Consider the following 9,579-nt stretch of genomic DNA (forward strand, 5'->3'; position numbering starts at 1 on the left):
CATGAGAACATGAGTTTGATCTTCAGCACCCACATAAGAAGCCAGGCATGGTGGAGCATGTTTGTATTCCCAGCACTGGGGATTTGGAGACAGATGGATCTCCGGGCATGGCTGGCTAGATGACCTAGCCAGATATCAAACTCCAGGCTAATGAGAGATGCTGTCTCCAAGACCTAGGTGGGTTGCTGGGTGTGGTGGGCGGTACATGTCTTTGATCCCAGTACTCAGTAGGCACAGGTAGGCAGGTATCTGTGTTCCAGACGAGCCTGGTCTACACAGTGAGACCTGGTAGAGGGATGGGGCAGGAAAGACATGACGTCAGAGGAGAGAGTCACCCAGAGCATTTTATTATCAGGCCTTGAAATTTACAAGACCAACTTTATGGCCTAGAAATGCTTATTGCACAATTAAAACATGGAAAAATGAATCCCTTGTAAAAAATCATACTGTCCGCTTAAAATAATTAGTAGATTTTAATTAAATAAGTTCATAGATGGAGCTGAACACTACAAGAAGAGGCTTGCCCTTGTCAGAGACTAGAGTGTTCAACTTACTATAGTCACCACTAGAAACATTAGCTTTCATACAGGTACAGCGACTCTAACCTGTATCCCCAGCAATGGGGAGGCTGAGAAAAGAGGTTTGATAGTTCCTGGCTCACCTGCGCTATAGCGGAGACCTCATCTATAAAAGAAAGAGGAGGCTGAAGAGATGGTGTCAGTGGTTAAAGAGCACTTGCTGCTCTTCCAGAGGACTCGGGTTCTGTTCCCAGGATCCACAAGTGACTAGAAACTGTCAGCAACTCCAGTACCAGAATACCTGGCGCCCTCTTCTGACCTCCTCAGGCACTGCACTCACATGGTGCACAGATATACATGCAGGCAAAACCACCCATACACGTAAAATAAACACCAACACAATCTGTCAGAGGGCTCACAAGCCTGTGTAATTCCAGCTCCCGTAACCTGACGCCCTCTTTTGGTCTCCTCAGGCATTACACTTGCATGCATATACCTCTCCGCAGACACGCACTTAAACCAAAAGCAAATTAAAATCTTTAAAGTTCAGATTTTTCACCAGATCATCAATATCATTATCACTTCATTCCTTTCTTACCTTTTTCTATTTTTGTTGTTGTTTGTTTTGTTTTGTTTTATTTCAAGACACAATTTCTCTGTTTTACCCTGGCTGTGCTGGAACTTATTCTGTTGTCCAGGCTGGTCTCAAACTCAAAGATAGACCTGTCTCTGCCTCACCAGAGCTGGACTTAAAGGCATGGATCACCATGCCTAGCTTCACTTCATTATTTCCACTGTGTACAAAAAATAATAAAAATTATGACAGACTGACATTGACGAGGGGAGCCTTGGGTTTTGAGTCCCCACAGCTGAGCTGGGGCTGTGGATGCCGGTGTGCCTGTCTAGTGTGGACAAACTCTGGGTTCAGCATTGCACCAACCAGTCGTGATAGCACAGCCTAGCCCTTGGGAGGCAAGAGCAGTAGAACCAAGAATTCAAGGTCATCCTTGGCTAATTAGGAAGTTCAAGGCTAGCCTGGGCTACATGAAATTGTTGTTTCAAAGCTAAACCAAACCAAAACAACCCCCCTTTAGCTCCCCCAAACCTCAAGGACCCATTTGTTAGATTCCTTCTTAATCCAGAGCATTTTTCCATAAAAATAGACCCAGGGAATAAATACATTCACTAATGAATTAAAAATGATAAAATGAATACGTTCAGAGCTTGCAGCGAGACAGTCAAACTCAATCACCGATGCCGCACATCTCAGTTCCCAGAAAGGAGATAGATACAGAAACCGATAAAGGATTGAACACAACTATCTTACCAATCACCAAGGGCAAGTTCAGACCTGTGAAGAGCTGTATGTGAACTTCCATCCAGCCCTGATGAAGAAAACGAGAGGCCAGCCCGTGGGAACCAGCACCCACAAACAGAACGAGGTGCAGACAAGTGTCAGGCGGTGATTTATACAGAGCGTGAAGCTAAAATAATGGGAGCCATAATTATCAGCCTAACTGTGACACACGGCTGGTGGTGTAACAGGAAACCTGATGTCCCCTCGTTCTGCCCTGTGATGGGTCCTTGTCCTGTGGAAACCCAAGTCAAGAACCTTCGAACTTCACTCTAAGTAGCTCCTCTCAAACCCACGTTTTCTTGTTTGTTTGTAAAGAGGTTTATAGTGTGTGTGTGCCCCATGTGTGTGTGAACCTGAAGAGGCTACAAAAGGGCATCAGATTCTCTGGACCTGGAGTTTCGGGAGGTTGTAAGGTCCCTGGTGTGGGTGCTGGGAACTGAACTTGGGTTCTCTGTAAGAACAGCAGTGTTTATTTGTTTGTTTTGTTGTTGTCGTGTTTTGATTTTTTTTGTTTTGTGTGTGTGTGTGTGTGTTTAGACAGGGTTTCTCTGTGGAGCCCTGGCTGTCCTGGAACTCACTCTCCAGACCAGGGTGGCCTCGAACGCACAGAACTGCTTTTCTTTGCCTTCCTGGTGCTGGGATTAAAAGCATGCCCCACCACTTAAAAAAAGGAAGGAAGGAAGGAAGGAAGGAAGGAAGGAAGGAAGGAAGGAAGGAAGGAAGGAAGGAAGGAAGGAAGGAAGGAAGGAAGGAGGAAAGCCAGTTGCTGTTGTTTGAGACAGTGTTTTCCAGCCCGCGTTGGCTTCAAACGACCTCGTGCTGACTCTCCCGCCTTCACCTCCCACGCGCTGGTTTCCAGGTGGAGTGATCAGGTCCATCTCCAGCCCGTATTCTCCCGGGCTCCTTCCCCAGCATCGTAGCGCCCACGTTTCTCTGGCATCTTCTGTGCCCCCTCTGGACCACCTCACGGGAGTCCTTGATGTGTATTCTAGGGTTGTGTGTGTTGCGGGCGGGCGTGGGGGGTCTGAATATGGGAAACTGGGACAGAGGAGCAGGAGAGGCAGCAAGTTCCTAATCAACAAGGCAACTTTCCACTCCCAGCATGCATCTGGCCTCCGGCTCTGCCACCTGCTGGGTGGGGCAGGAGTAGGGTGGTGGGGATAGGGATGGGAAAGATCTTTCAGGAAGGCTGCTGGGCTGTTAGGAGCGGTAACTGCTCAGCGCTCCCACCCTCCCTTTGCCTGCCTTCCAGAAATTTCTCTTTCACTCTTTATGAGTCACCCCTACACACACACACACTTTCTCTAGAGAGCTGGTCCAGGGAGACTAAAACTCAGGCTATTGGAAGTTTCCCCATTGTGTTTCATTGATATGGGTGGTTACCCGGGACACCCACCAACCCATATTCCATCTCACTTTCATTGGATGGGAAGATGGGCTCAGTTCCAAGGAGGAGCTGATAGAGACCTGAAGAAGAAAAGTAGGAACCACTGAGAGAGAGAGAGAGAGAGAGAGAGCGAGCGCTGATCTTCTTGATCTTTGGGCAAATTGTTCCCATGAGCACTGTTTCCTGTGCGTCAGTACAGTGGCTCGATATACTCCACATATCCTGGTAAGGTTCAGACACACATCTGGACACCCAGAGGTCTCAGCCTGGTCACTGTTAGCGAACCTTCATTATTTGACCCTCCCGTTACTGGCCACTCCGTTACTGACCACTTCAAATGTGCCAACACACTCTTGGTAACCTGGGTGGTGGGGTGGGGGCACAGCATAGGATAAAAAGGAATAACGGGTTTCCTGGGGACCCCATTGAGTTGGTCAGAGACAACAGAAGCAGAGTTGGCCAGGACAAAGCGGAAAGAGCAGCCTGCGCTCCAGGGAAGAGGCTCCTTTCAGAAAGGGTGGAGGCTGACGCTTGCGCAGCCTCTCTGGATCCCCTAGATCTCCAGAGGAGTCCAGTGTCTGACAGGGTGGTAGGGGCATGAAAGAGGAGGTGGGATGGTGGGGGGAGCACAGGACAAACCTCCCCAGCCTTGGTATTAAAGGTTGTCCCTATCTATAAGCCTAGGAAAAGGGGAGAAGGAGCTGGTGTGTGGGGGCAGGGCAGGAGGAGACTCGCCCAGCCTTGACAGCTTTGCCTTAGGGCAGGGGTCTGTGCCAGCTGTGGGCGTTGGATGGAAAGGGAGGAGCTAAACCACCACCTTGCCTTTACTTAAGGTCCCCTCCCACAGCGACTGGCCACATTGTTGCTGTATTGCTGTGCCCGCCATGTCTGTAAGTATACTGGGGCCCAAGCTGGGGAAACTGGGCCTCGGGACAAGGCCAAGACTGAAAGCTGGGACTAGCTTAAGCCTCCCCTTCAAAGCAAAAAACGGGTATCAGGAGAGCTGGCTGCTAACTATCTCGTGGGTTTCACCAGCACATCCTGATGGGTTGTCTCCCGGCTGGCTTTCCTTTCTTCTAACTGCATTGTCTCTGTCAGGTCTCTGTGCCTGTCTCTGCCTCTCCGTTAATCTGCATCCCTTTTGGTTTCTGCCTGGTCCCTGGAGTTCCTAGCTGGGGATGACCGGTCTGTTTCTTTGTCTCCCTGGTTCTCATTCTTGCCCCACCCAAATCTTGCAGGCTACCCAGCACAAGACCTCCCTGCCTCAGGGCGTCCGCGTGGGCACTGTCATGAGAATTCGAGGCGTGGTCCCTGACCAGGCTGGCAGGTGATATCCCAGGTTCCAAGGGAAAAGGGTGGGTGGGGCATCTCCTGGCTCAGTTGAACCCTGGTTCTTAGAGCCCACATATGGTGTCCCTGGGACCTTGTTTGCCATGTGGAGTCTTGGAGTCCCTATTGCTAGCTTAATTTGGATATTTTCACTGATGTTCCCCAAGACTTGTTGGGTGGGTGTGCCCAAGTCTCCCTAAAAATGTAGGCTTCTAGAACAATAAAAAGAATCCCTGGTTAGTCCTACAATCTCCATGTCCAGTTTTCCAGGACAATGAAAATCTCTCTTGGATCTTGAAGCTACCCTGGATACCCAGGGTACCTGGTCATCAAGTCCATGACCTACTAAAATTGAGACCTTGGGCTTTGTGGGAGTATTGATAACCTGGAATAGTGGGGTCCCTGCTATTAACTCTGCTTATCTGGAGTGCGATTCCCTGAAACCCACTCAGGCGCAGCAGGCCATCCCATAACCTAGCTCCAGGCTCTGGAAATGAGGGGATCCTGGCTATAAGCACAGGGACTCCCTATGGGTGTGGGTGTGCCCAGTGGAGCCACATAACTTGCGCATGGTGGTTGCTGATCTTTGAGGCTTACTGTCCCCGAAGGTTCCATGTAAACCTGCTATGCGGCGAGGAGCAAGGGGCAGATGCCGCCTTGCACTTTAACCCGAGGCTGGACACATCCGAGGTTGTCTTCAACACCAAAGAACAAGGCAAATGGGGCCGTGAGGAGCGAGGCACCGGCATCCCCTTCCAGCGTGGGCATCCCTTTGAAGTGCTCCTCATCGCCACAGAGGAAGGCTTCAAGGTGGGTCTTTGAAGGAGAACACTCCAGACCCAGGTCTAGAGCCAAATGCTGGGGACTGGGCTGTCAAGGATGGCGGGAAAGCCCTTGGGATACTGGAACCCGGGCCCAGACCTGACACGGGCCTCCAGAGACCCTCTCCAGGTCTGCTTCTAAGAGCGACAAAACAGAGATCAAGAGCCAAGTGCTCAGGGACTGGGTGTCCCAGCAGTACACTGTGTCCTAGCAGTACACTGTGTTCCATTACAATGGACAACAGACCCATTTTCCTTCTGAGGAGAGGGAGGCTCGGGTGTAATTAGCCTCTTCCGGGGCCGCAGACCGGGATCCGCATTCAGTCTTAACTTGGGTTCTCACCCTGCAGGCAGTGGTCGGGGATGACGAATATCACCACTTCCACCACCGGATTCCGGCCGCGCGCGTGCGCTTGGTGGAGGTGGGCGGAGACGTGCAGCTGCATTCAGTGAAGATCTTCTAAGCAAGGACTCAAGGGCTTGGCGGGTAGGGGTGGGGGTGTAGGATCGTAGAGGAGGGTTTTGGATGGCGAATAAAGTGTAGCTGTAGTTCCTGACTGTGCCTGTGTCCTTTATGTGTGACTGAAGAAATTGAGACTCAGAGAAAAACACAGTAACCCAGGGGCAAAGTGAGCCTGTGTCGGAGACGCTGTTCAGGACTTGCTGCGCAGGGGCCCAGCAGGGTTTCCTTTGGGGAGCAATCAGGTATGGGGTGGGAGTGGGGGTAAAAAGTCAGGCTGTGTAACCCAGGTCGGTTAAATTGTGGCCACTCCCTTGCCTCAGCCTCCCAAGTACTGGCAGAAATTACAGGGAGTACGATCACACCAGTTATTTTATAAGTGTGTGTGAGAGGCAGGCGAATTTCTGAGTTCGAGGCCAGACTGGTCTACAAAGTGAGTTCCAGGACAGCCAGGGCTACACAGAGAAACCCTGCCTCGAACCCCCCCCCCCAAAAAAAAATGTGTGTGTGCACGTGCGCGCGTCCCCTCCCCGCCCCCCCCCTCGGTCTCTGGTAGGTGTACATAAATGAAAAGGGTGGTGTTACAAGGAGTTGTGAGGTGCCCGACCGTGGGTACTGAGAACTGAACTCAGGTCTAACGCAACAAGTGCCTTTTGCACAGCAAGCCGTTGTGTTCCGGCGGCTTGCTAACATTTGGAGGTACTTTTTTTTTTTTTAAGAGCTGAGGACCGAACACTAGGCAAGCGTTCTACCACTGAGCTAAGTCCCCAACCCTTCGGAGGTACTTTTATACTACACTATGTCATCTTTATAAAGGCCACCAAAATACCTCCTTTTGAAAAAGGGGAAATGCTGGGCCTGGTGGCTCATGCCTGTTAGTTATCTCAGCACTCGGTAAGCTGAAGCAGAACAACTGCCCGTAGTTCCAGGCCAGCCTGGGATAGAGTTGTCTCAATAAGTAGTTAGATAAATTAGTTAATTAAATAACAACGGGAGTTCCGTTTTATCTCTCTCATCTGGACATCCCAAACTTACGACTTCCTGGGCTTCCTGGAGGTCCTGGGGCAGGCAGGGATGGGCATCCCGCTGGGTGGACCCAGCTGGGAGCCTCTCCCAGCCTGGAAACAGGTCGCCACTCGCACACCTCCAGGGCAGACGCAATGTCTCCAGCAGATGTTACTTTGAGTTGGGCGGGGCGTAGGGAGCAGGCCCCCATCGCAGCCGTGCACCCCTTGGACACAGGTGGTGCGGTCCTGAACTGACGATCCGGACTAACTTCCCTGGCCCTGCCATAAATAAGCGATTTTGGTGGCCGGGCGCAGCCTGGTGTCCAGGTTTATTTTCAGGCTCCGACAGGGAAGCACCAGATGCGGCGCCCCGGAGCCAACATCGCTCTCGCTGGAGACCAGGAAGCCCTCCCTGTGGCCTCCACTTTAGGCAGCAGGTTGGAGCTCCAAGTTGGCCTTCTTTCCAGAACATTCATCCCGAGACACGCCCAAGAGGGACACGCCACAGGTCTGTGCCCAGGCCTAGAGCACAAACGACAGTTCCCCCTGGTGGCCACTGTCCACCTTGTCACCTGGATCAACGCGGGCGCAGGAAACTCCCTAGAATCCCTGAGGCCTCAGTGGGACCCTGGAGGCCAGATCCCCCAGGGTCCTGCTCTTCTTCCACCCAAGGTTTTCTGCCCTTGGGGCCTTCCGCTGGAGACCCTTCACCTTGCCCACACCCTAAATACCCAAAGGCCGCGCTATGGACGGGCGCCCCCTAGTGGTAGAAAAGAATTCTGGCAATACCGAAGCAATGTTAATTCTTTTTTTTTTTTTAAAGATTTAGTATATCTGCCGGGCAGTGGTGGCACACGCCTTTAATCCCAGCACTTGGGAGGCAGAGGCAGGTGGATTTCTGAGCTCGAGGCCAGCCTGGTTTAAAGGTGAGTTCCAGGACAGCCAGAGGTATACAGAGAAACCCTGTCTCGAAAAAACAAAACAAAACAAACAAACAAAACAAACAAAAAAAGATTTATTATATTTAAGTACACTGTAGCTATCTTTAGACACACCAGAAGAGGGCGTCAAATCTCATTACGGATGGTTGTGAGCCACCATGTGGTTGCTGGGATTTGAACTCAGGATCTTCAGAAGAGCAGTCAGTGCTCTTAACTGCTGAGCCATCTCTCCAGCCCTCTTTTCTTTTTTAAAGCAAATTTAATTTATTTTGTTTGTGTATGGTGTGTTTTTGTGGCACACGCCTTTAATCTCAGCACCTGAGAGGCTGATGCAGGCAGACGCCAGCCTGGTCTACAGACTGAGTGAGTTCCAGGATGGCCGGTGCTTTCTCAGAAAAGAAAAAAAAATTCCTTTATCACTTTTCAGCTTATTAATGAATAAGTCTCAGATAGTCCTCCAGCACCTTGTTCTTTCCTGCTGGGAGGGCGGCTAGTCAGCTTGCTCTGGGGAGCCTATGATCATCTGCCTTTTATAGGAGCCCTGCCAAACGCACCCGGCTTTTATGGTTCCGGAAGACGGTATTTTGATCATCTTCATCACGCAGGCACCTTAAACACTAACCATCTTCCATGTCCCTTAATGAGTGAATTATTAAATGAGTGAATTATTACTTATTGATTGATTTGGAGGCAGGATTCACTGTAGCATCTGGCTGGCCCAGAATATATATCCTGAACTCAGATCTCTGAGTTCAAAGCCAGCCCAGTCTACAGATCCAGTTTCAGGATAGCCAGGGCTACTCAGAGAAACCTTGCCTCGATAGGCAGAAATAAATCAAAATAGAAAACTAAATAAGTAATCAAATCAAACAAAAAACGATGTCCCTTTGAGAAATATTCAAAATAGAATGCTAAATAGGCAGCAGTATTGGCACAGTGGAGAATGGGGTCTGTGCACCTTGCTGCAGTAGATAGCAGTAAACCACTGATGTTTCTAAGCACTCTCGGGAGCTGGAGAGATGGCTCAGTGCCTGAGAGTACATACCTGCTCTTGCAGAAGACCTAAGTTCATTTTTCAGTACCCATGTCAATAATATGAGCTCAAAACATCAGCCCCAGGGATCCATCTCCTTTTTCTGGCCTGTGGCACAGGAATGTATATGCAAACATCCACACACATGCATGTGTTAAAAAACAAAAATGGGCAGGGCATGGTGGCCCATGCTTTCAATCCCAGCAATTGGGAGGCAGAGGTAGGTGGATCCTTGTGAGTTCTAGGCTATGTAATGGGATGCTATTAAAAAGAAAAAAAGGAGGGGGGGGGAGGCTGGAGAGATGGCTCAGTGGGTAAGAGCACTGACTGCTCTTCTGAAGGTCCTGAGTTCAAATCTCAGCAGCCACATGGTGGCTCACAACCATCCGTAATGAGATCTGGCGCCCTCTTCTGGAGTGTCTGAAGACAGCTACAGTGTACTTACATATAATAAATAAATCTTTAAAAAAGAAGAAGAAGAAGAAGAAGAAGAAGAAAGGAAATAGAAAAAAGGGGGAAATTTTCAAAACACATGCTGCACTCCAAGTTTTCATAGAGGGAATTTTCCCTCTGTAGACTTTGAGATGTATTCACATTAGCTAAGTTCCCCAGGCCCCTGGGTAAGTGGCAGTGTGGTCCCCGAGCTGCTTTTAGCTCCAGTAATCATGCCAGTCATAGTGACATCCCTGAGTCCCTACTGTGTATTAGTCCCCAGTTATGAGTGTT

At 50.0% G+C, this 9,579-nt stretch overlaps 1 protein-coding gene across 2 annotated transcripts; it reads left to right on the top strand.

Moving 5' to 3' along the window:
* Nucleotides 1–205: 205 nt before the first annotated feature.
* On the top strand, nt 206–5,965 carry Lgals7 (galectin 7). Of its 2 annotated transcripts, none has more exons than XM_021168903.1 (4): nt 206–220; nt 4,510–4,589; nt 5,200–5,401; nt 5,763–5,876. In XM_021168903.1, exons 1-4 carry the CDS (start codon nt 206–208, stop codon nt 5,874–5,876), a joined length of 411 nt encoding a protein of 136 aa, XP_021024562.1. The 2 variants fall into 2 exon arrangements, with proteins under 2 accessions (XP_021024562.1, XP_021024560.1); XM_021168901.1 differs by lacking the exon at nt 206–220 and adding an exon at nt 4,052–4,152 and having other exon boundaries at nt 4,501–4,589; nt 5,763–5,965.
* The last annotated feature ends 3,614 nt before the right edge of the window (nt 5,966–9,579 follow it).

Source organism: Mus caroli, chromosome 7 (genome assembly GCF_900094665.2).
Source record: "Mus caroli chromosome 7, CAROLI_EIJ_v1.1, whole genome shotgun sequence".
NCBI lineage: Eukaryota > Metazoa > Chordata > Mammalia > Rodentia > Muridae > Mus > Mus caroli.